This window comes from Monomorium pharaonis, chromosome 1 (assembly GCF_013373865.1).
Source record: "Monomorium pharaonis isolate MP-MQ-018 chromosome 1, ASM1337386v2, whole genome shotgun sequence".
Taxonomy (NCBI): domain Eukaryota; kingdom Metazoa; phylum Arthropoda; class Insecta; order Hymenoptera; family Formicidae; genus Monomorium; species Monomorium pharaonis.
In genome coordinates this window covers 26,192,774-26,218,473 of record NC_050467.1, presented here as the reverse complement: position 1 = coordinate 26,218,473, position 25,700 = coordinate 26,192,774, and the positions used below count along the sequence as shown (strand labels likewise).

At 34.4% G+C, this 25,700-nt stretch overlaps 3 protein-coding genes and 3 non-coding genes across 7 annotated transcripts; 4 read left to right on the top strand and 2 right to left on the bottom strand.

The window, feature by feature from the left end:
- Positions 1 to 1,896: 1,896 nt before the first annotated feature.
- Positions 1,897 to 7,756, bottom strand: LOC105841132 (WD repeat-containing protein 60). 2 transcript variants are annotated; one of them, XM_036295478.1, is made up of 16 exons: positions 7,421 to 7,653; positions 6,155 to 6,910; positions 5,828 to 5,947; positions 5,593 to 5,759; positions 5,244 to 5,394; positions 5,025 to 5,168; positions 4,825 to 4,965; positions 4,112 to 4,423; positions 3,793 to 3,965; positions 3,501 to 3,714; positions 3,271 to 3,422; positions 3,046 to 3,185; positions 2,900 to 2,958; positions 2,682 to 2,836; positions 2,477 to 2,609; positions 1,897 to 2,395 (listed from the first exon to the last, which is right to left on the bottom strand). In XM_036295478.1, exons 1-16 carry the CDS (start codon positions 7,445 to 7,447, stop codon positions 2,273 to 2,275), a joined length of 2,967 nt encoding a protein of 988 aa, XP_036151371.1. In that variant the 5' UTR covers positions 7,448 to 7,653; the 3' UTR covers positions 1,897 to 2,272. The 2 variants fall into 2 exon arrangements, with proteins under 2 accessions (XP_036151371.1, XP_012543716.1); XM_012688262.3 differs by lacking the exon at positions 7,421 to 7,653 and adding an exon at positions 7,660 to 7,756 and having other exon boundaries at positions 2,255 to 2,395.
- A 201-nt stretch (positions 7,757 to 7,957) lies between these two features.
- Positions 7,958 to 9,597, top strand: LOC118648909. The gene is made up of 3 exons (XM_036295483.1): positions 7,958 to 8,326; positions 8,537 to 8,886; positions 9,272 to 9,597. The coding sequence occupies exons 1-3, from the start codon at positions 8,253 to 8,255 to the stop codon at positions 9,475 to 9,477; spliced, it is 630 nt and encodes a 209-aa protein (XP_036151376.1). The 5' UTR covers positions 7,958 to 8,252; the 3' UTR covers positions 9,478 to 9,597.
- An 8,853-nt stretch (positions 9,598 to 18,450) lies between these two features.
- Positions 18,451 to 24,995, top strand: LOC105841133 (cell death specification protein 2). The gene is made up of 4 exons (XM_012688263.3): positions 18,451 to 19,927; positions 22,306 to 22,533; positions 23,313 to 23,491; positions 23,747 to 24,995. Exons 1-4 carry the CDS (start codon positions 19,819 to 19,821, stop codon positions 23,948 to 23,950), a joined length of 720 nt encoding a protein of 239 aa, XP_012543717.1. The 5' UTR covers positions 18,451 to 19,818; the 3' UTR covers positions 23,951 to 24,995.
- Positions 20,933 to 21,004, top strand: Trnah-gug. The gene has a single exon. It is a non-coding gene; the product is annotated as a tRNA-His (tRNA).
- Trnar-ccu lies at positions 22,076 to 22,148 on the bottom strand. The gene has a single exon. It is a non-coding gene; the product is annotated as a tRNA-Arg (tRNA).
- Positions 23,149 to 23,221, top strand: Trnam-cau. The gene has a single exon. It is a non-coding gene; the product is annotated as a tRNA-Met (tRNA).
- Positions 24,996 to 25,700: the final 705 nt, after the last annotated feature.

Here is a 25,700-nt window from a genome sequence, read left to right as displayed (position 1 = left end):
ATATACATGATAAAAATTCACTCACCGATTGTTGTCGCTGCTCCTGCTGCTGATGCTGCTGCTACTGTTACATTCCTTTTCTGGAATACCGAGTCGCTCCATGAATGCCACTTTCTGCTGACATCATCCTGCTATTCTCGAACTGCACATTAATAACGATCGCCCGATACTTTATTCGGCAATCCCGATATTATGGATGATATATCACACACGAGTAAAACGTAAACCGCGCGCGAGAATTTCACTTGGCGCGACCGTTATACATTTGAAAAAATACGTGAAAAGGACGGCTCGTCTGTTAGCGCGACGGCATTCTCAAAACCACTCAACACCGTACCTGCGCACAAATGAATACACGAGACACGCCGGAGTCAATAGAACGTCCGACCGGCGCTGCTAGAGTGGCGTACGTGACTGGAGCGCGGAGCAACGGAGCAACATGGCGACAGCGGCGCAGGCGCGGCGAGTGGCGCCGACTAGCGCCGAGTACCGCCGAGTCTGCCTGCCAGCAGTCACGTACGCCACTCCAGCGCCGGTCAGACGTTCTGTCGACTCCGTGCGTGTTCAGAATTCATTGTGCGCAGGTACGGTCTACGGTGTTGTGTTTAGAGTGCCGTCGTGCTAGCAAACGATACGCGACCCATGTGAGATCGTACGCAACAGAGGTCGTATTCATGTGTAAAGCCTTGTCTACAGAAGTCGTAAGCAGCCAGTTGCGACTTGCGACAGCCAATGAGCGCCTAGTTTCTAGTTAAAGCTCGACAATCATTGGCTGTCGCAAGTCGCAACTGGCTGCTTGCGACTTCTGTAGACGAGGCTTAAAGCGCGGCATCGTGCGTTTGCCTTCAGTTTCGAGTGAAGTGTTCGCGTGCGTATTCGAGCAAAGTGTGAAGAGAATACGTTCGGTAGAATATCGCGAGTGCCAATTAAGTGAAGTGCTACTAGTCGTCGTGCGAGCATACGAAATAGAAAATTCTGGAAACGAATTTGTCTCCGTTTGTTGTATCTCGGCGCGTAATTTTCATTCAACCGCTTTCCTCGGCCTGCGTTTCCACGAAGTTACGTGACGTCACGCCACTTTCGTGCCATGTTTATTTTTTGGCCGCCAATCAGACGAGCCATCTTTTTCACGTATTTTTTCAAATGTAACGGTCGTGCCAAGTGAAATTCTCGCGCGCGGTTTACGTTTTACTCGCGTGTGATATGTTATCCGGATTGCCGTGTGATATAATATCGGGATTGCCGAATAAAGTATCGGGCGATCGTTATTAATGTGCGGTTCGAGAATAGCAGGATGATGTCAGCAGAAAGTGGCATCCATGGAGCGACTCGGTATTCCGGAAAAGGAATGTAACAGTAACAGCAGCAGCAGCAGGAGCAGCGACAACAATCGGTGAGTGAATTTTTATCATGTATATGTGGAACAAAATAATATGTAATAAACGTGATGCGAGATAAAATATTGGTTCTGTTCCATGCTATATCAGTAGTGTCAATATTGCACATTTATAGAACACGATTATGCACATTTGCATAAAACATTTAAAATATGAATGCATATAATTATAAAATTTACGGGTATAGCATGAAACAGAACTAAATAAACGTGGACATAACATAAGGCCTGTTCTTTGTCGCTGCACTGCTGTACTGGTGCAACAAGTTAGAATGAGAAAAAATATATTTGTCTTATTCTAACTTATTGCACCAGTGCAGCAATGCAGCGACAAAAAACAGGTCTATAGAAGAGACCCAAAAAGTCATGCGCATTACCTACGGGATTCATAGATTTGACTACATAGTTCAATGTGCACATTTTGTACACATAGAGGCACTGATGGATGAAAACACCTAAAACGATGACCCTCTCTAATTATACTTAGCGCGTAAAGTATATAAAATTTTAACAACTTAGATGTATTTGTAACAACTAGATTGTACATTTAAAAAATCCAATATTATTCAAAGTTATCAAAGATTATCACTGTTATTTTGCAAAAATCTTATGAGTTATAATTTCAGGATAATATAAAACTTATATCCCTTATCAATAAGTGCATGAATTTTAACTCGTTTTTAAGTATTATTTCCTATGACTAGTATCTCAATTATGTATTGTAATAATTGTAAGTGCATGTATACACAAAAAATATAAAATCTGTAAATCTTTCTATACCTATGTAAATTTTTCAAATTCCTCAAAATAACAATTGTAATTCTTGGAAAACTATTAGTGTCTATGCAATTCTTTTTGTTGACAATCTATTTTTACTTAAGATACTGAAACGTATCGCGAAAATATGTCCAGTTCTTGCAAAAATTCCTCGTTCTTTGAATTGTAAAAGCCTTTTTTCAACTTGTGCACTTCCACATAGCCAGATTCCATACCAACAGCCTAAAAAAAGATATTTTGAAATTTATAACGTATAAAAATCTCTTTTGAGCCTTAAAATTATATTCAACTTTTTAAACTCACTAGATATTGATTCGTCATATCTTGATCTGTTATGCAAGGGGACAGTTGCATGCTACTTATCTTTCCCCACTTTCTCATAGAGAATGTATACGTAGGACAGATATCACTCTTACTTAAATCCCACACATGAACTCTGTTAAATTAATAATTTCGTTATTGCGCCATTTTCATTTGAAATTTTGTTTATTTTATGAGAAGTTCTTACCGAGATTTGTTGTCCAAAGCAAATACAGTCAATGGTTTTGTTTTCGACCATTGCAAGGCTTTAATCTCATCCATATACTGTTCGTTTTTCAGTTGCACGATAGGTCTCTCCACATTTAAATAATGAAGTCGAATCGTTCCATCATTACAGCCAACCTAATGAACATAAAAATTAAATAAATAATAAAATAAAATTTTAAAGCTCCAAAAAAATCTTACCCAGAAAAAAGATTGACCGAAAGGACAAACTTCAATGCAAGTTGACGTACCGCATTCACCTGTAATATTTAATTGAAATAATTAAAATTTTGAAACATTATTACGTTTAATACATACATCGAAGTGATAAGACTATTTTCACTAACTTATCTCAGCTGGTTTGTATGTTAGTGGATTAGTTCTATTACTGATATAAGTAGCATGTAAGATATTAGTACTGTTAGTCGCGATATAAATGTTATTTGTATTCGCACTGTCTACATGCATATCGACAAACATGTTCATTCTAAAAGAAAACGAACAATTAGGAGGGATTCTCAGACTATATATCATGCTTTCCACAAAAAATCACTTAAATCTATTGTATTTACGTTTCAACATCTTTTTTCATTAGAAACATTTTCTGATTTTTTATGAGTCTTATGTCACCCCAGTGAGAGAGTCCCAAGTCATCGATATTTATACCCATGTTATGCACAATACTCCATATTATAAGGCAACCATCCTCGTCTAAACTACATATCTGTCAAATTTAAAGATTAAAAGATGTAGGTAAAATTATATTTTAATAGGTCAATGTTAATAATGTAATAATCGCAACCTGAATAGGGACAAACTTGTTGCTTCTTTCTTTAGCGAAGGCAGTTTCAATCTTAGACACCACACGTATTGTAATAACTTGCGACATATGTGCATCCAGCTCCGCCGTTGTCGTGTAAGTAGGCGTTCTAATCACCCAATCTAACTCGTTAGCTTTATCAGTAATTTTCTGATGCCACATTTCGTCTTCTTTTAGATCCCATAAACTTAATGATCTAGTTTCAATATTACATTTTTAAATTAGTGTAAAAATCGCAAAAGTTTTAAAGAAATTTTAAATTCAAATTGCATACCCATCTTCAAGTCCGGCGAATATTATATTGCAATTTGTTAAGTGAAAACAACAAGCGGTAATAGGACATTGTGAGTAGAATAATTTTTTTGGCATCGAGGGTTCGCAAATATTCCAAACGCATCCGATGCAACAATCAGTGATATAATCCTGTTTGCTGATGGTTTCTATTTCCTGTTTAATGTAACAAATTATAATTACGCTTTATTTCGACCTAAATTAACAGAATGTTTACTAAAATTTTGTAAAAAAATTCCCTAAAAGAAAATTACAGGTTTTCCCGGTAAACATTCCAATTAAATAGTATAGCTGTCACGTACCTCTTCCACAGAAGCATGTATAGTGAGCAAAACTTTGTTCAAGACACTCGAATAATGTACAATCTTAACCGGTCTGGTAGCTAAGAATGTTACTGTATTCACAGAGAGCTCCACGAAACCGTCACTGAACGATAATTCACCTACGTCGTTTTGAAAAACGGTACCACCGTGTTCTTTTTCTTCCAGCAACGACAACACAACTGCGCCCGCGCAATTAAGAAACTCGTTTAACTGCAATATATCATACGACGGCGGTGGCAAAAAATTTATATCGTTTATTTCATCTAAATCACTTCCAACACCAACTTGTTCCTACAAATTTTTTAAAAAGTTCAGAATTACATTTATCGACGTTTCTAGAATTAGAATATTACTGCATAAAAATAACGTGTTTCCATTACCATTAGTATTACTCAAAGCATTTTCGAGTGGATTAATGATATCACATGCTAAAACTCAAATAGAACACTGTCGGTTTAAAACCATTGCAATCGAAAACGCTTTAAGTAACGATAATGACATGAGGCCTGTTCTTCGTCGTTGCACTGCTGCACTGGTGCAATAAGTTAGAATGAGACAAATATTTTTTTTCTCATTCTAACTTATTGCACCAGTACAGCAGTACAGCTACCAAGAAACAAACCTATGGTAACATCAGAAGTAATGCTATTTCTTAATATTTGGATATTGCATAGGCATACATAAACTATTACCATTTTAAATAAGTTTATATCTTGTTTATCACGCAGCTCTTTTCTGCAAGTTATGGGAAACTGTGTCCATTTGTTTTTACAGGATACCTCATCCGTTTGTATCTCAATGTCTATATTATCGTCGCCAGTTTGAGTAAAAACCTATAAAATACTTTATACAATGAACAGTCGATCGCGCTATAATTTACCACGTTACATACTTGTTGTGTATTTAATTTTCCGTAATTTTTTATAAATTCATCATAGGGTATAGGATTGCATTCTAATAATGACCATTCCATAAAGTCCAGTTTTATCATTTCCAACAATTCTTCGCCTCTGTTTCGAGGCTTTCGTAAAGCGTTCTGCAAAAGATATCGATTTAAATATTTAACAATGTATTTAACACTATAATATATTCTTGTAGAAGGGTGGATTACCTCTTCATGTCGATTTTCTTTTGATTTACGAAAATCAATTAATGGTATTTGCGACAGTGGCGGAGATCTAGTAAAGTCCCCCGAGCGATCATCCTCAAAGCCCTCATCGGTAGACAATGGCAAAGATTTATTTTCCGCCGGTCTGTCGTCGCTGTTTCAAATAAGTACAAACACATTAAATTTTATCCACGTAATTTACTTTATTCTTTTTAAAACAAAATGCTTTAGAGATCAAAGGATGCCAATTAGAAAAGCATAACAATCATATATGATAAAAAACGAGTAACAATAAGTCTGCAAGCAAATATCCATTTATTCTTCCTGATACTTGATCTTAGTTATCACAAACCTAAACGTTTTGCCAACCGGTTCTCTTAATTCAGGTAATGGCGGTGTGTTGGTTTGTGTTAAAAGCATAGATTCTACTCGCGCTGCTCGTTTTTTTGCTTCTGTGAGATCGTAATGTCCCGAATCAAGCATACGTTCCTCTTCGACCTTTACCTGTTCTGTATTTCTCTGCAAGAAAGTCGTTTTTGTGAAAATATACATCTCGACATGTAAAATAAGCGTTAAACGAGTGATACCTTCTCTCGGGTGTGTAATTCGATAGGTTCTAAGTGAGAATTGCTTCCACTGCTATCTGATTTTTCGCTAATTGAAGGAGTATCACTGTCAGTGCATTCTTGAAAGTCCGACTCGTAATCCTAAAAAACGATACAAAATAGCATAATTGTAGTATAAGTGTATCTTTATTTAAAGAACGATGGATCTCAAAGTGATTTTGGCCCTTAGAGTGGTAAATAAAAATAGCATGCAGCTCAGAAATAACATACTACTTTTATTTGCCACTCTGGGGGTCAAAATTGAGGCCCATTTTACTCATTGTCCTTTCCCTTCTTTTACTTTCTTACTTCAAAATCGTCTTCGTAATCATAATTCGCGTCATCCGAATCGGCTTGCATATCAGGACCGACTGTTACCATGTTCTTTTTCTGCTCTGTTTTCTCCTCAACATTTAGTCTGTTTACAGCACTGTGCAACATTCTTATCTCGCTTGGACTTAGTGTTCTGGATTTCCTACGTTCAGAAGATGATATTCGTGGCTTAGTTTGATCAGATACAGGAGGATTTTGCGATTTTTCCTCATCTTTTGACGTTCGACATGTAATCTTTTCGGAAGATTTAGTATTGAGCTTGCTCACGTTTGTTTTTGGTTTATATATTGTACTCTGACCTCTCTTCTCTGAATATCCTACTTGTTCTCTAGATTTTCTCTTCTTGACTATACTATCATCGCTCAACTTAGTAGCATTTTCGGGTCTTATTTTTGATGTTGTACTGTTTTTCGTTAATAAATAATTGGATGAAGTATTAAGCGAGCTAGATTTTGATGTTGAAGATACTTGTTTCACGGTTTTAACTTGAGAAGGTCTGATGGACGACTTGGTAATATTTTTAGTCAATTGTGTTCTTGTTAGGGTATTCTGTAATAATTTAGATCCTCTATCTCCATCTCCTTTATGCTCGACAGTTTGAAACTTCCTTGAAAAATTAGAATTTAATTTTTTCAACATTTCCACATTGCCTTCATTACTGGATGATGTTTTTGGTTTCAATCGCACTCGTGTCTTGAGTTCATCTTTAGGTGTAGTTTTTTTAGTTGCTCCCTAAAAAGGGAAAGAGAGGGGGGAAAAGAGAGAAATTATTATTGATGCAATATAAAATTTATACATACTTAATAAAATTAAATTAAGATAAATAGTCTGTCAAAATATAATTTTGTAATGTTGTAATAAATATCACATATCTGACAACATAATAATCTAATTATTGTACTACTAATAAATATTTAACTAGTATATTAAAGAACAATAACTAATACAATAACTAATAAACAACTGGTAAATTAAATAAAATTAATGAAATTAATTAGGCATCATTTTGAAAGGAAAAATTTCATTAATATCAGGCATTGTCATATGAGATTACTTTACTTGTGCATTTTTAGAGTATGAAATAAATTACAAGCAACGTTCGAATTTCTAGAGTCTGGATTTTACGTCGTTGAAACTTATAAATAAAAATAATACAAAACTGTTTTTCATAATTAATAAAGAATGCGCATAACAAAATCTTTTTATATTAATGACAATGAATTATACGAAATCGATACTTTCTTTTTCTCTTTTGTGCATTATCATCATAACGTTCTTTACGTAGAAAAATGTCAATAGTTTCGAGGTTGACGTGTAGGTGAAGTAGACCCTTGACGTGTCAAATGTCAAATTTACGCGATTAACTAATGCGAATCGAAAAAGAGTGAAATTCGCAGGCTTGCATCTCCGCAATAGAATGCAATACGCGACACGTCATTACACAATCCGATTAATATGTTAAAAATTATCGAGACACTCACTTTATTGGACATTATACCGCTAATTGATCGGCGTTGACAGTTACATAGGATCCTAAGGCAACCATGATGTAAACTAACACAACGACTGCAACGCTTTGAGAGGAATTTGCTTGTACTTGCGAACGGAAATGCACTTTGTTTTACCGACAAACGATAACGTTCTTTCTTTACTTCTTTACCGGCCGTAGTAAATTTCACGCATTGGCGTTGTATGCAAAGATTCTCTTTTATCGATGGTGATAAAACACAACTCAAGTGAATAAAATATAAAACCTATTGGTTTTCATAATTTTTTATGTTTTTATTTTCTTCTTTTTCATTCTATAATATTCGCGCATTGAAATAAATATTTATTATTACTATTATGTGATGTCTGGGTAATGGCGAAACATTATTTATGGCAATTAGCAATTACGCTGCGTTATATGAACCGACTATATAAAAAACAAAATAAAATAAAATACTATTCCACAATTTCACTTAAACCGTTACCCTTGGTTAAACCGTTAAATTTTGGTCTTTCTTCTACACAGGTTTTACGAATAGATTAATTCCTAATTTTATAACGATCGTACATATTCTGTCGGTTTATTATGACGAAAGATCGAAAATTGTGTAGTCCAAGAAACGTGCGCCGATATTACGCTGCGCCCGATCATGTACACAGGTTAAGTTGCACACCAATTTTTCTAACATGAAAATATTAGATTGATCAAAAGACTTCTTATTTGTTTCTTTTTTACAAAATTCGCGCCAACCGACCAGTCGTGTCGATAATTGTGCCACGGCATTAAACAATTGTGAAATAAAATAACGCATAGAGTTAGAAGGCAAGAAATAACTTTATTCATTGTAATTTGCGTTATTCTCGACTAAGAAAGTCAGCTGTCTTGGCGCGACACAACGAAGAGCATTTTCCCCAGCAGGACATTGAGGAGTCGACGGTATTTGATTTGGTGTACGCATATTTGAGTAAATGCGCTGACAAGAACATGAAATGGAGGCAGCGAAACTGCGCGTGTAACAAATTCAATAAACAACACGCGAGGAAGAAAGACGTTCATGGACGTGACGTAGCGACAATTCGTACAAATCTCGACAAAGGAATTTTCGATAACAGTAGCAAGTGGTCTCGATTACGCGCGGATAAAAATATACTTGCTAAGAGAGTGTCTTCAAATTCGTCGAGAGAATGTATTGCCGATTATACGAGAGCTGTCCGTTATGGTACACACAAATTCACTTAAAGATGCTTAGAGATCGAATCTAGCTCGACCGATCAAAGAACTATAGATTTGTAAAGTATAATCTTCCAAAGTTTTCCAGGATGAAGAAAAAAAGAGATAAATGTATAAATGAATAGAGTTAATTATTATTAGTAGCGTTTCATTTATCTATGGTCTTCGATGCCACGGGCGCTTTTTATCTAAAAAATTTTTTATTTCATTAATTATTTGTCTTTGTTTCTAAATATATTTTAACAGTTTAATAGCTATTAAAAATGTCAAATATTTATTTATTAAAGGGAAGCTAGTTTGGGACGTTTAAAGATTACAAGCGTAATTTTTATAAACGTGGATTGTTATAACGTGCATTGATTCCTTTTGTTCAGGGCGAAGACGCGCGAAATTCTATGCGCGGGAATTGCGAAAAGCGCTTTTGTATGGTTTACAATCCGGATTGTTAATCCCGATTGATCGACGAAAGAATGAGTTACGCGTTTCCCGAAAGTTGGGAATGTTTTTGTCGAAAAATACAAGAGAGGCCAATGAAGATTCATTAAATATCGCGACTAGCGACACTGACTATTCTATTTAGAATTGACAAACTTGATCACAAATTCAATCGTCAAAAGAATAATGTAACAATGGTTTGCAATTTTTACACTGATATTTCTTATAATTTTATAATTAAATTATTTAAATAAAAATAATTAAATAATATAAAAATGTAAGTAATAAAACCGGCATTAGAAAAGATATATTATATTATATTTTATTTCTGTAAATTTTAATTTAAAATTTAATATGAGCGTATTTTAAATGACAAAAAATCATTTTATTCAACCAAGGATGCAAAGTTCTTTTAAATTAGGTAAAGAAGTGTACATAATATTTTTTTTATTTTAAATTTAAGAATTTAGAGAAAAATAGAATCCTATTAGAATCGCAAATTTATATTAATTTTATTTATTGTTTTAAATTATGAAAGTTAATTATCAAGTTAAGAAAATAATAACCAGATTGATATTCTTAAGCATATATTTAGTTGACTTTCCAGAATTTTTTATTTGCGTTATCGCCTTCTCCGTCCACGTCGTTCGCATTCGCGACGACATCGTCGGATCCACCTTTTCAATTCTCGTTCGCGCGTCGCAGTTCTGCGAGGAACTCGCGCCCTCAGTTCTTCGTATGCGCTATCTTCTTCCGCGTCTTCGTTCTCTTCTTCCATTCTTTCCCTTACGTCTTCTTCGTCTTCTTCGGCGTCATTACGACGACGTCCGTTCCGCTGATTCCTGACAGCACGAGGACGATCGAGAGGTCGAATACTCGCACAAGTACAGTCCACATCCTCCTCCATCGTGATATCATTATCATCTTTCTCGTTCGCGGGTTGCGCTCCTCGATCTTCAATTCGCGCTTTCTTCATATTTCTGGCTGGAACTGGCGAAGGAGCCCTTGAGAATTCTCTGAAAGGTCCGGGGATCGATTCTGCGTAAGCGTCACGTTCCATCCCGATAGTGTCGCGATGGTCCGCGTTATCCCTTTCGTCGACTATGTCGGTCGAATGAAAAACCGGTTCCAAATCCTCAGGGCGATCGATAATGGAAGTCCTAAAAAATTCTGCACGCGGCATTCTTGGACCTTGGCGACTTTTGGGAAATCGTGCACCGTTTTTTTGATCGTTGACGATTTTTCGTCTTCTCGACGTGTCGTCTATCGTGCGACCAGTACAATCCAAGGAACAGCCATTCCGTTTCGTCTGGCTAGCAATGGGGCCGACCAAGTGATACTCGTTGCTCAATAATTCCATGACAAATCTGTTTACAACGCCGTCGGTGTTATTAACTTGTGAGTAAACAGCAAAGTCTTTTTAAGAAAATTAAGTGAAGAAAATGGAAATTTTAGACAAGGCAAGAAATATTTGTATTTTTAATTTGTTAATAGATTATTAAAACTAAAGAAGAGTGTGTGTTATCTATTAGAATATATATTAAAGGAAAAGAGAAAAAATGTCGGATTTACTCAGAGCGTTTGCTTTTATCTTAATATCATTAAAGTGTCTTAACATCATAGAACTCTTGTAGCCATAGAATGCGAATTAACTGAATATTTTCTATTAATTTAATATTTCTAGCTGATATAATTATATATATTAAGTAATTATTAGCTACATTATTGATTAAAAATTAACATTAATTGTATCTGATTTCTTAAAACATTGTTAGCACGCACAAGCTGTGACTTATTAAATTTTTGTCTATATCACTCGTTTTTTATTCATTTCATATTTTTATTACTATATGTTTTTTCGGGATGATTTAAGCAGCAAGCTTTAAGCAATCTTTGTCCAATTAGCATCGAAATATCGGTCGATAGATGTATAACTTGGAAACGAGATAAGTCGCGCAAGTAGAACTGTTACCTTGAACAAATCATGATTGCGTCTTTCTATATCCAAGATAAAGATAGAAATATCGTTATTTGTTCGCCCTAGAATTCTTTCAAATATTTTCATACATTGTTCTAAAGTATATTGCAAAATATAACGATATTGTGTGTGTGTTGTTAAAAAAAAGGATAAAAATTAAAGAAAAATAAATTGGTGCATAAGAATTGTACAAGTATGCACATGACTTTGCTTGCGAGAAATGCCTTTCATCTGATACCGCCTGTCTAATTTTGCGACAAAGCGACACCAGAAACTAACCCTTGAGAACAGACCTGTCTCAGCGCGGTCCGCACCTGAGCGTAAAGATCACCGTCGTAACGATAATGCGACCGAATATAATCGGCAATCTCCTCGGCGCTGGACGTAGATGGCTGGTCCACGTCGCGCTGCAACGAGCGCATCGCCTCCATCACGCGCAACGAGAACCTCGATGAGTTTTCCACGCCGCATTTGCATTGCCGCGGTGTCTGTGTAGAAAGAAATTTTTTTTATTCGGGTCTTAAATCTTCTTCGTTGTACAACCAAATACAACAAATTGTATTTGTGATATAATTGTTTTTTCATATTAATAAAGACTTAAGATAAAGTTAATGCTCAAATGATGAAAAAGATTAATTAAAATAATTACGTGACTGAAAAATGATACTTTTTGAGCATGGCTTTCTTCTTTAGAAGTATTATTTAAGTCCTCGCAATCTTCTGGACAAATTTCAGCTCGTGTCACACCGAAATCGTTTTCCTGATCTTCGTCAAGAATGTTTTCAACTATCGTATTAATCTTTCTTTCCATATGTTTAGTCATTTTATTATTAATTTAACTTATTCAAAAGGTTAGTGAAAATGTCATTAAAAATTGAAATATAGGTATACATAAAATGTACAGCCGAATAAAAAATTAAATAACAAAATGTTGATATACTTAAATATACATGCAAATATGTAATAATATGCTCAAGTTTAAAAAGAATGAAGAAGCATATAATTAAATATTAAAATGTATCTTAATAATAATGCCTTATAACAAATGTTAGTATATTGTATGTGTATTAACATATTAGTGCCACTACATAAAGGCAGGCTATTACAAATGAACATAAGTATTTATTAGAGTTCCTCACTCAATAATGGAGAATATAATACAAATGATCATTCTTATATAGCCCATAATACCTTCTCTTTTACTAAAAACAAGAATATCCATTTAAATAACGCCTAACTAATAAAATTTCTCCTCGATATACAATTATACTATATAGTATGTTTATATATTATAAACTATACATAATACAATATACGTATAATGTATGATACACTTTATAAATTTAATATCTAATACTTTAATATATAAATTACGTGTGCTGAAATTAAAGATTTCTTATCGAAATCAATGCGACGATCTTACATGTATCCCATGGCTTAATTTCGAAGTGGATTTTAAAAACAAATTTTATCTTTTTGCTTATTGAAGAATGAAGACTCGCAATCCCCATATTTACCAATTTGCAATCGAAACGCCACGAGAATGTGCTACGGTCAAGGGGCGTAAATAGGTGTGTAAAGAGAAAAAAGTAGGAGGAGCAGTCGACATGGCGTAGGTGATTGGAACAAGCACATACGTAAAATATTAATAGAGAGAATAGTCGGCGGAACGCGTGACTGAACTGCACGCGGAAGTGTTTTTGCACATCTTGTATACATGGATTGATATATACCTCTCGACTTCCTCAACTAAAGATTAGATATGTTTATTGTTGTGTACAAATCACTAATATAAAATTCCGTGTATAGCACGGATGCACGTTCACTAGCACGATAGATTCGATAATAATAAAATTATATGTATTAATACTGTTTTTTATAACATGGAAAATTTCTCCCTTCCCCCCCTGCCATCTTATTTCAACTCAAAAAACTTTCCATTTGTTCCCCGTTGATCCGCACATATTGACGCACTATTATTTGTATCTCTTGTGAAGAACTAAAAGAGTGAGAGTAAAAATTCGAAAGTAAAAAGAGATCCCTGTAATAATATAACATTTTATTATTGTTAACTGATATTTTATTATTATACAGATAATATTGTCTTTTATAATTTTATATAGAAAAGAAAGATAGTCTAGCAGAAACCACGATTAAGCTCCAAACACAACAAACAGAATAAGGGATCGAGAATAAAAAATAACGAATAAAGAATAATTTAATATGTCAAGTGAAGAATTTTTCACATTCGCGCGCGCGCGTTTATCCAATATATTGAACTGTTCCTTATTCCGCTAACTATGTCTAGGGCTTCATAAATTAGAAAGAAAAACTTTAGAAGCAAATAATTTTCCAAGTTATCTAAAGAAAATTGGCTTGTGTCTATTTTTGCGATTACCGGTACAATTGTAATGCATTATAAAAATCGTCCATTTTACCAAATTATACGTTTATTCAATATATTCATTTAATAATACTTATATTTTGCAAAAAGATTTACGAATTGTATCTTTCGGGCTTGTGATAACAACCATCAATGCCTCGGGAAAGATCTCGCGGTAAAAATAAAATTATCCGAACGAAGTTTACATGAGTCAGGAGAAGTAAAGGGCAAATCGGGCTTGAACAGGTACCACGCTCCACTTTTTCCTCGTTCGGCCAACGGAGAAACGACGCCGCGCGCCACGGCGGTGGTGTGAGCGATTTTGCTTGTTGTTTCGCGCCGTTTCCGATAAGAACGACATACCCGAGGCCCGCCAAGAATTACCTGAACGAACGTGCGGGAGGATAAGAATACCGGTGCCGGCGCGGTAAGCCGCCGCAATTTGCCGACGGCCTGGGAACCGAAGGGCTGTAGATGGTCTGGCGTGCTCCACCGGGGGCAAATAGTCTAAATGATTAAATCCCCCGGTGCCGCTCTTGTGAACTGTAGCTTGGAGCACGTCGTTCGCTCGAGAAATCAGGTGAATTCTCTATCGTTTATTAGTTACCTCTTCGCGGCCGCAATCTGCACTTGATTACATCGCTGATGCATGCTTTCATCTGGAAAATTATTTCTTCTCAAAATGGCATTCTCCAGTTTTTGTCTAAACTCCGATAAGTCTTTTTTTTTCTTGGATAGCAAGTATCACGCCTGCCATGTTAAACGTGAGCATTGAAGTCTATTTGCGCGAAAGCATGTATCAACTCGATGCTGATGTTCCGATTGAAATTGCAACTAGTAGTTTTTTTTTCCAAGAGAAAAACGAAAGAAACGTTAAAAAAATTTTTTTTAAAATTTGTTGTATTATAATATTAATCTTCTATATATTCTTAAATGTTTTCTTTTCATAATCTTTTACAACTTTATAAGATTAAATATAATTATGAAATAAGTGGATGACTTCTTTATGATCAAAACCAAATTTTTGTTGGTTCCATAACATTTCGAGATTTAAATATCAAGTAATAAGAGTATTAAGAGAATCGTACCATACACTTTGATGAATTTTTCCGCCGAAACAACGCTAATTAGTTAAGTCCTGATAACAATTCTACGGTGCTGAATTACGGGCGCTGGATTCTAAATACCCACCCCCTTCTCCGTCTCCCGGAGCCGCAGAAGTAAGAAAAGTTTAATCAGGACTTGGAGGAAGAGCAGGTGGGCTAAAGAGGGAAAGAAGGAGGGAAGGGGAGCGTCCTCGTGACGACTTGATGAGATAACTTTGCCCAAGTTGTGAAACAACGGGCGTCACGATACACGTGACTTCATGCGAGGGTGAAAGGAGAATCCGTGCTCCCTGCAGGTGCAGAGGGGAACAATGGCGGAACGAGACTAAGGGGCCAGACACGCGACCACCTTGGATACCGTCCTGTCTTGTTCCTGAGATGTATGTGTAATGACGACAATCGTATATGGCGTTTACACTGCGTGAGAAGCGGTTTCTTCTCGTTTCGTGCGAGAAAACGAAGCGCATTTTTGCGTGAGAAAATGCCTATAAATCCTTCCGCGTTGGTACGAAATGTTAACACAACAGTCCACATGATATTTTCGCATAAAGTTTTGGCAAATTATCGCGAACGTGTTTGACACGAAATACCAATATACAAGCGTTAAAATAAATAGGACGTTACAAAATCTAAACATTTAGCCGGATATAAATCTGAAAATACCTTTGTTGGACTATTAAAATAATTTTAAAGAACGTTTAAGCAAGATGAGCAATGCTGAAACAAGTTTTGATATTCTAGCAATTAGATTTGAGTAATAACTAGTTAAAAAGTTAAAATTTAAATAATAAAGTTAAAAAATAAAACTTTAAATTTAATTTAGTTAATTTTAAATAAATTAATTGTTAACTTTAACTATTTATTTGTAAAATACATAGATTTTAACTTATTAAATTTTTTATAAAGTTGAAAATATATCTATGTACCTAAAAGAAAAAAATTATAAATGAAAAAGCATTCACATTAGCTAGAACATTCTACATAATTATTTTCATGGCCTGATAAAATTATTGTCAGATCTGTATCCAGTTAAACTTTTAGACACTTCAACAAAATCGTTCGTTCCGTGTACTATCTTTTAAGATATTATAATATTAATGTCCCTTTAAAGAAGGGAATGCATACTTGAGTGCGGCAAACGACCTACGCGAAATGAAAAATCGCGCGAATCCTCGATACATGTACAAAGGATACGTACTACACGTACGTCACGAGCGGGGGACTTCGATTAGACCGATTACCGCCAGGGTCGTAGGGGGGGTGGGTTCGGGCGTACGTCCGCCAGTTTGCTGGCTCATCACGTGACGTGATGTCACGTTACCTGATGGTCGTTGACAGATGTTCGGATTCGCACGGCCAGGTCCGATCGCGAACAAGAACTAGGTGCAGAAGCGGGGCCCGTTATCGGCAACAAATCCAGCCACATAATGGTAATGAGCACATCCGAGCGGACGGGCGACAAGAAGCGCGCTCCTAACATTAATGCTTTCGATCGATCTGTTTTTACAAGGGTTGGCTTTTTTACAAAAAGAAAAAAAAACTTTTTGTTGTCAACAAAAAAAATGCGAACGCCTTTCAGTCCGTCCCGAAAAGACTCTCGAGCTCAGACTTCTCTAAGAGAAAAAAGCGAAAAGATCTCGGAGTATTTCCTGGAAGGGAAAAATTCCACGGAGGCGACGCGCGGCGTTAGATACTCGAAAACGTGCGTTTAATTTCTTCTCTTCATAGCACACGCTGAACTCACATGGACAGGAGGGACACACCGATTGTTTCGAAGGCGCCTGTAATTGCGGCGCCGTGGGATCACGACCACGTGGCCCCAGCCCTCGGCCTCGGTTCTCGGTTCCTCGTCTCGCTCTTCCCTTCCGGCGTGTCCATCCGAGGCTCGTCACTCCCTTCCGCAGTAAATTAGATATTACGATACTAAATGACGTTATTTAACCCGCTCGTGCGTGCGCTGTACTGGGAGTTGAATTTATGCGGGGTCTATGACATTGTTGCGCGCAGGTGTACAACGGAGATAGCTCATCGCCCTGATCCTTACCGTACCGATTAACACGACTCCCATTTGACATTTGAGCGCTCGTACGTATAGAAAAAAATGCAATTCGGCCAATCGGCGCGAGAGCCTAAAACATGACTCAGAGACTGCTAAGAGGGGCGGCGTTTTTTTTTTTTCGCAAGTTTGAGATGTTTCGTAGATTCTTGTCGACATTATATCAAGATAGATAAACGCGAACCAAGCTATAGTATAAACGCACACGTGGAAATAATCGCGAAGGTCAAAGGACGCAGAACACGATCGCGAGGCAGTAAAGCAATCGATCTCTTGACCGTTAATCGCGGGCTAGAGAATAATTACAGGACAGCCGAGTTGCAACATTAATGAGAACGATGAGATGGGAAGGGAAGAGGAGGGGAGGAGCGATCTAGTACAGCACGCGCCACCAGCTAATTTACTTCATAATAATTACCGGCGCATTAAACATTCGTACGTAGGTAACATGAAAGTGTCAGGTGCTGACTGTCCCAGAGGCAACATTAGAAGGCAACGAAGCTACGTACGTACGTTGTAGCTATATGGTGGGTCTATTGCGAGGCGAGCGTGTATAACGTATAAACGTGCCTTTCCGCCTGGCATGTGTAAGACTCGCACCTGCATTGCCGCCCGAGGTCTCCCAGAAGGATGAGGGAAGAAGATCGTAATTTCTCTGAAAATAGAGCCGAAGAATCGCGTTAACCTCGCTCGTCCGCCCATCCGCGTGCGAAAGTTTCTTGAATTTCCGTACCAATTCGATCAAACTTACTTTCGGCCTCGCGCGATCTCTCGTGATTTTTCCTCATATTTTTGCGAAAGTCCAAAGTTACAGCTAAATAATTCAGAAGATTTTTTTTCTATCACTTACGATGTTTTATGCATCCGTAATTCTCGGAACTCTGAAGTCGATTAACGCGTGCAATATTCTTTTAGTATATTTTTATTTTCTCTTCCTCTTTTTTTCTTACCTTTATTTTACCATCCGCTTTTTCCTCTCTTCTTAAAAAATTTACTGCTTTAGGACTAAGATAAACCGATTTTTCTTCTCTCCTTCTTTTTTCATATTAAATGCGACGAAGTATGATGAGAAATAAATGACGAATGACTTTAAAAATTATGCATGTCATAAGAATTACAGATCGAGGCCGTGTAAGATGTGTATGTATGATAAGCGCCGACAATCAGTCATTGTGAGGCCGCGACGTGTTCCGTCGAGCGATGAACCACACGAATCGCAGATAATAGAAGCATAATGATTGGAAGATCAAAATCTCTCCGGTTACCTGAAATTGCGGTACTGATCGTTATTCTTTTGCGACAATAAATATTTTATATTACGCTACAGCGCACCTTTATTACGAGCTAAATCTGTATAGTCTGTGTAGAATCAATTTTGAATACTTGTGTTACATTTATCGAAATAAATTTGACAGTTTCTAAATCTGTTTATTCTGAAAGAATAAGATTAACTTTTTTTCCGTTTACTTAGTATATGATTAAATTATAACCTAATTACACGGAAAAAAAATTTTATATAAAAAATTACTATGTATAGTAATAAGGCCACGAGAAGAAATTTCAAAGAATACTATAAATAATATAAATACTATAGCAATTTGATGAAAAACATAGTACAAATTATAATTTCTTTCTTGTTCCACGCTTACTGCTTACTGTAGTATTATTCAATATATAAAAATTTCTCCTCTACGATTTATATAAAATAAATTAATTAGGTAAAATAGAATTTAAATTTTAAATTTGTATAAATTTAAAACGAGGTTTTACAAATTACAGACTCGATCATCTCTCGACGTAATTTCTCTGGTAGTAACGACGTGACAGCGAAATAAATAGTAACGCATTAATATCCATTAGTATTGAAGAGCACGAGAACATTATATAGAGCTCTTGCCGCGGATTATCTATGCGCGTTCTTTCGCACATCGTACTCTCACGTGACCTATTATGTGCCGCGGATTGCAGATTAACTTCACGATACAGCGATAGAGCGGTGAAGGGGAAGAGTAGGTAGGCATGTTGCGATTCGTTAGAAAGATCCGCGCCCGTGTTTTGTCTTGACCAATGACCAGTGATCGCATCGACAACGGTAACGAATCAACTGGCGGCATGATAATGCGCATGCACTTGGGGGCGGGGTGTTTAATCGTCTTCAACGAATCGAGTGGCCCCCGTGTGTGCTTCGTACAATGCTGCAACACGTGACGTGACACAGCGCGTTATCGCACTTGATGAGGTGAATATCTAATAGTCTGGATAAACTGCTAGACCGAACGCAGCAGAGAATTCGTTACGAAAGATAGAAACTTTGTCGTGAGAAAGTCCGACTTTTTGTGGAACCGCAGTAATTTTGATTAATTCTTAATATTGTTAATTTTAATTGAGACATGATGAGTGATTTATATGTGAACGTCGCTACGCGAAGGATATAAGCAGAACGCCTAATTTTCGCATTGAAAGAATTCTTTAATCATACGTATGAAACACATATAAATAGTGAAAGAAAGTTTAAATTCTCTTGCAAGTCGTCGCCGAAGAAATTCTGCGTAGATATTGTCAATAATGTATGAAACGTCGAATTCAAAGTTTTCTATTCAAACATTGTTTCATATCTTCATATGTCTTAACAGTTTAACATGTAAAACACGCATATAAATAGTGAAATATATATCATAAAACGGAAAAACAAGTACATGTTGCCGAGAAGAGATTTTCTCGCCGTGATCAAGCATCGTTCGTTGAACAGAACCTTTCGATTTCATGAAAGATGTAACTGTCTTCGGCAACTGCGGCACAAATTATGCCTGAAGCGACTCTTATGGTTTGACTGATTTTAAAGTTTATTTATTTGTAACTTAAATTGTAACGCCTGTACTTTTCTTGATAATTAAAAGCACATCGTTCGAAAATGCATAAAATCTATCTTGATCTCGCGCGTTAAGAGAGATATTTTTTGAGAAATGAGTTCGCACTCTCATGCGAGGACGTTGTGCACCGGAAACGCAGTCTCTGGTGCATTTTCGGCGCTGCATCTCCTGCGGAGTTACAGCCTCTTCGCTCCAAACTCAGGTTTGTAAATTGTACATGAAGTTTCTTTACCGGAGGGAAGAAAAAGAAAAACATGATTTGAAAAGTATCATACATTTTTTTTGTTTTTAAGAATTTTAAAATTAATTAAAAATTAAGTGTCTTGTATTCATTTGTATTACTTTGTAAATGTTTGGCACTCAACATGGAATATTTTTTTCGTTTATGTCACGAAAAGTTGAAAAAATTCTCATTATATTTTTCTTACTTTATATTTCTGCTATTATCCTATGTGAGTAGTTAAAATTTTACCTTGAATCGTATGAATATCTTTTAAATCAATTTATTTTAATTTAAATAATAAAATAATTAAAAATAATAAAAATTAATAATTTTATATTGTGTTTTATTAAATTTTAACTTTGCATGTTATATATTTTTATATTTTTTAAGATTGCATAGTGACTGAAACTGAAATAATAAAGTTAATTATCTTTCATAAATTATTAACTAAGTTAATTAACTTAACTTAATTAATTTCAAATAACTTTATTTTTAACTTCAAGTAGTTATTCTTTAAATATACAAACTTTAACTTACTAACTTTTCTCTAAGTTAAAAATTTTTGTTTGTAAAAGAAAAATACATTCTCATAAGAAAAATTTTTTTTTGTTATTCTATAAACTTAATTTATAAATAAAATATTAAATTGATTTGATAATTTATATATATTCTATTATTTAAAGTAAAACATAATTTTAAAAAATTGCAACATTTTAATATGAATAATGGTTCTCAAAATTAATTTTTATTTTAACTTTAATTAATTTTATCTTAACAAAAATTATAACTTACTTAAGCTTTTTTATTTATACTTTATATTTTTACTTAATATATATTCTCCCAATATTACACTAAATTTTTTAAGCACGTATATTATAATTTTTATTTATCATTTATTAGTTTTTGCTATGCTTAAGTGAACAAGTTGACCGATATCTCTATTAATGTTCAATATTTTGCAACCTTGTTCCAAGTCCTCCAGTAGCCGTGATCGTCTAGTGGTTAGGACCCTACGTTGTGGCCGTAGTAACCCAGGTTCGAATCCTGGTCACGGCAATGTGAAAACATTGTCACGGTGGAGGTTTTTTTTTTTTTAACAAATTTTATTTTTCGTGTTTTTTATTAATACCTATAATTATTAAAATAATATATATTAATAAAAAAGTTTTATTATATTAAATTTTAACAATGAAAAAATAAATCTTGGAATAATAAATTCAGGCTCGAGACAAGCCGATTAATTAATTTATTTATTACGGTATTTATATAAAATATATAAAATAATGATATAATTTTTATTGTAAAATAAAATAATTTTAATTTAAAAATAATTATTTTTTAAATTAAAAGTATCCATGAATTTTATACTATTATTAGATAGTAATATTATTTGTTATTTGCATATTAGTTAAAAAAGATGTAAAACGAATCATTTATCTTGTTAAGTCTACTGATTTTTGTGATTGCGCATTCTATAGTTGGAAACGACCATCATATTCGTAGCTTTCCCATTACATCAATATTTTCTTCCCTAAAGTTGTAACTACCGTTCGACCAGTTAACATTTGAACGAGTTTTACGACTCGAACTTAATAGCTGTGGCAATTCGCGCGAATGCTAATGTTTTTGCAGTTTCGCACGAACCACGACGAATCGTTGCATTTTCATCACATTTCGGACCCCGATATTTCATCGCCGGTAACATGCACCTAGTCGTGTGATTAGCCGGACGGAGTAAAAGTTTCAGCTCTGAACCGGCGGAAAAGTATCCAAGTGTCAAATAAATCTTCCATCGATCAAGCCAAGCGAACAAACTGCATTTCACATGCAGCTAATTAACCGTGGAGAAAAAGGAGGGAGAGAAGCGAACTGTTCATTACAATTTATCTACATAAGAACTTATTTGTGTGAAAAGTTGTAAATAAAACTAGAAATTAATGAAACATAACGTTATTCAAGAAAATATTTAGACAATATTTATTATTATAATAAAAAAAATAATTTTACATAAAAAAATTAACATTTTGTCGACAAAATTTTATTTCTATTTTGATTTTTTCTACATACATTTTACGCCAACGATACATATGTAATATATTGTTAGAAATAATGCAAAAAAAATTAATGTACCCCTGGTGGGACTCGAACCCACAATCCCCGGTTTAGGAGACCGATGCCTTATCCATTAGGCCACAGGGGCAGTCGATGGAAGCGTCTCTAAATCTTATAAACCTTTCTACTTAGAAATTTATTTCTTTTTTATTTTGTAATATAAGATACGAGATAAGATGCGGTCGATTAAATGTGCGATCCATTTGTATGATTAATCAATAAAAAGTTGTTGTTTTTATTAGTAGATCTGTGCAGGTACGATGCATATCCGTCTCGGGACTACAGTTTTGTCGAGCCGGATATTTTGTCTAGTTCCGCGCCGGCGGATTCTCCCTCTTCGCCGTTAACATCTTCCTCGTTATCGGCGACGTTTTCGCTTCCGGGAACTCTGCTTCAGCCACCCTTTCTAGCGACAATGCCACCCCTAGTGCAATCTCTCAGTATGCCGCAATCCTTTTCGACTCCTTCCACAGGTAAGCTAATCTCTTTTCATTTTAAAAATCGATTCTCGCTTCACACAACCTTCCCATTTCTAATTTATTCAGGTTTCAGCATGTTAATATTTTCTTAAACTAAATTAAAATAAAGTTAATGGCTTATACAATTAATTTAGTTACACTAAAAAACTTAAAAAACCTATATAGTTAAAAGTTGTGTTAGGATTAAATTAAGTTATATTAAAAGTTAATTTTATTTATATTAAATTAAAGTGTCATAATCTTTTGAAATCAAGTTATTCTACAACAAAACTATTACAATTATGAATCGACAAATAAAAATATTCTATTTGTGAAGTTTATTTATCTGTTAAATTTATACGATATTATCTTATATAAGATAACAAAGAAATATATTGCATTTTATATAGAAATATATTTTTTCACAATTGCTTCTAAATAGTTGATTGAGTTTCAACTTAGAAAAAAAATAATTAACGTTTGCGCTTTAAAAGTAATTAGATGAAAATTATTAACTTTTTAATTTTATTATTTAACACTTGACTTTTTAATTAACTATTCTCAATCTTACATTCATTTGCACAGAAGTGCTTTCTTTATAACACTCTGATTAAAGTCAGGATCTCAACTGCCTCGGTAGCGCAGTAGGCAGCGCGTAAGTCTCATAATCTTAAGGTCGTGAGTTCGATCCTCACCCGGGGCAATTTTTTTTCCTAACAAATCATATCAATTGTTGCATTTTGTAATAATACACGGTAATAATGCGTATGTTGTATCGTCGGTGACCAAAATAGGTACTATGAGCCGTCATTTCGTCACTACAAATGGCATAACCGCTCTCCACAGAAGACCTAGAAGCGAGAAGAAACCTATTCCGGACGAGCAGAAGGATGAAAAATATTACGAAAGACGTAAACGAAATAATCAAGCAGCGAAAAAATCGCGGGATGCTCGCAAAATCAGAGAGGATCACGTAAAGACACAATTTTAACTAAATTATGAAAGTTCTCTCTAATTTATTTAATTGGCAATTTCAAGCTATGTCATTATTATCTTTTTTTCACCAATCAAACAAAAGTGTCAATGTAACTAATTGTTAATTGACTGTTAACAAAGTATTAATGAATTGTCAATTCTCTTATGGTTCAAGTTAATAATAGCGGTAGACTGAATTCAATATTGGCCTTTTTTCCCAAAGGAAAAAATAGACAGTTTTCTTTATTCACAGATCGCACTAAGAGCGACAATGCTGGAACACGAGAACGCGATCCTAAAGGCACAGATAGTGACCCTTCGAGAGGAGGCACAATCATTGCGACATATGTTGATCAAACAACACGCTCCGGCGATACAATCAATCGAACGATCGCTCTCGTCGATAACACCCGTGACGCTTTCTCCTCCGCAAACGACTGCGAGTTTAGATTGTTAATTCCCGAAAATTTCTTCGAAAATCGTGTACGAATGTTCAGAAATGGGAAGTTTAAATTCATGCAAAATAAAACCATTTTTACGTAGAAATATGAAAAAAGTACGATAATTTGGAAAGCATCTCGAATTGCCAAGTACTAGAATTGTGCGAATTAAACATTTGTGAGATCGAATCAAATCTTTGATGACGTATTCAAAATTGAATTAAATCGAGAATTTAAAAAATAGAAAACTTGAAGACCAACAATCAGGTACAAGAATTGATACACGCTAATACAAAAGTAGTTTCGCCAAAGAAATAATTAAAATAATTAATAGATGATCGATTCGAGAGTTAGATCTAACTATACCAATTCAAACTTTTCAATTTAGAAAACAAATCCACTGCGATTCGACTCGAATTTACGTTATTCACACATCTCTACCAAGTCTCTCTCTACATTACGCAAACAAAAGACCGATTTTAGTCAAGCAAGAAATTTCGGGAGAAATTAGAATAATATCCAAAGATTTCGAAGATTTTATTATTAAGTAGTGCAATTTAGAATTTTAAAACTTTATAATTTTATAGTATTGGTCTGTTCACCTGCAAAATTTTGTAGAAACAGTTTAATTTTTCAAACTTTGTTTACGTCCATAGATATCCAAATCTTAACTCCACCGAAACAAAATATAAGTCAAATCAATTTATTGTAAAGGAATCAAATGTTAATATATAAAAATTTGTATAACAAATTTTTTTTAATTTAATTATTGTTGGAATTATATTATTACTCATTTTAAGTGTAATATATAATTGTTGCTTGAATACTAATAAAAAAAGATAATTTAAGATACATAAACAAAAACCCATATGCTTTTATATGAAATCATGTCGAAAGTTAGTTATCTCATAAGTAGATCTGTTCTTTTTAATTAAATTTATAAAATTCATCTTTTTTTTATCTTTTCAATAGAAAAAGAAAAAAATATGTTTCAAGAAGTTTAATTAATCCAATATCTCACGGAAAACAATTGTGCGTGAAATCAATGTCGTGTTTCGTAATAAAAAAAAAAGAAATATACATATATAATATATATATATATATATATATATATATATATATATTTGCAAGTTATCTATCGACATAGTAAAACATTAAAACTATAGTAAAGTAATCAACAATCAGTATGTACTTGAAAGATGACATTTTAATATCTTCTTGCGTCTTTGTATTTGAAAGGAATGAATATATATGTATAATTTAAGAACAGATAAAAATCTAGATAACATTAGACAAAAAATATTTACGATGCGCGTATACTTTCACAAGGAGACACGCTGTTTGTAAACAATTTTTAAAATGTTTAATTATAATATTGTACAATTAATCCAAATTCAAATTTTTTTAAATATTTTTTGTTTCTATAGAAAAATTACCGACACATAATTGTTTATTTTAAGTTTTTAAGATAAAATTTAAAAAGGATTCAAAATTAGCCAAACTACGTTTTAAGATAAAAAGATTCAAAGTTAGTCAAATTTAGTAATATGTTCACGAGTCAAGCAAGTGATCACATGACAATCATCTAAACATAGTTTATATTTATATTGGCCAGCTTTAAGTTCTTATATCTTAAAAATTACTATTTAAATTAAAAATCTACAAGTAACTATTTTACTTAATATTTCAGTTACTTTTTTGCTATGGTATTTTGATTAGCAAATCTCGGATACTACATATATATACATATATGGGCGCGCGCGCACG

What these genes read in the sequence shown, in the direction of transcription:
- LOC105841132 (XM_036295478.1), bottom strand. Translation starts at nt 7,447, where the DNA reads ATGATGATAATGCACAAAAGAGAAAAA. An exon ending in AAGAAAATCGACATGAAGAG is followed by an intron (nt 5,169 to 5,243) that starts GTAATCCACCCT and finishes TATCTTTTGCAG; the next exon opens with AACGCTTTACGAAAGCCTCG. An exon ending in TACATGCTTCTGTGGAAGAG is followed by an intron (nt 3,966 to 4,111) that starts GTACGTGACAGC and finishes TACATTAAACAG; the next exon opens with GAAATAGAAACCATCAGCAA.
- LOC105841133 (XM_012688263.3), top strand. Translation starts at nt 19,819, where the DNA reads ATGAGTTCGCACTCTCATGCGAGGACGTTGTGCACCGGAAACGCAGTC. An exon ending in CCTCTTCGCTCCAAACTCAG is followed by an intron (nt 19,928 to 22,305) that starts GTTTGTAAATTG and finishes TTTTATTAGTAG; the next exon opens with ATCTGTGCAGGTACGATGCA. An exon ending in GCAAAATCAGAGAGGATCAC is followed by an intron (nt 23,492 to 23,746) that starts GTAAAGACACAA and finishes CTTTATTCACAG; the next exon opens with ATCGCACTAAGAGCGACAAT.
- LOC118648909 (XM_036295483.1), top strand. Translation starts at nt 8,253, where the DNA reads ATGACGAAAGATCGAAAATTGTGTAGTCCAAGAAACGTGCGCCGATAT. An exon ending in GCGCCCGATCATGTACACAG is followed by an intron (nt 8,327 to 8,536) that starts GTTAAGTTGCAC and finishes TTCTCGACTAAG; the next exon opens with AAAGTCAGCTGTCTTGGCGC. An exon ending in TACGAGAGCTGTCCGTTATG is followed by an intron (nt 8,887 to 9,271) that starts GTACACACAAAT and finishes CCTTTTGTTCAG; the next exon opens with GGCGAAGACGCGCGAAATTC.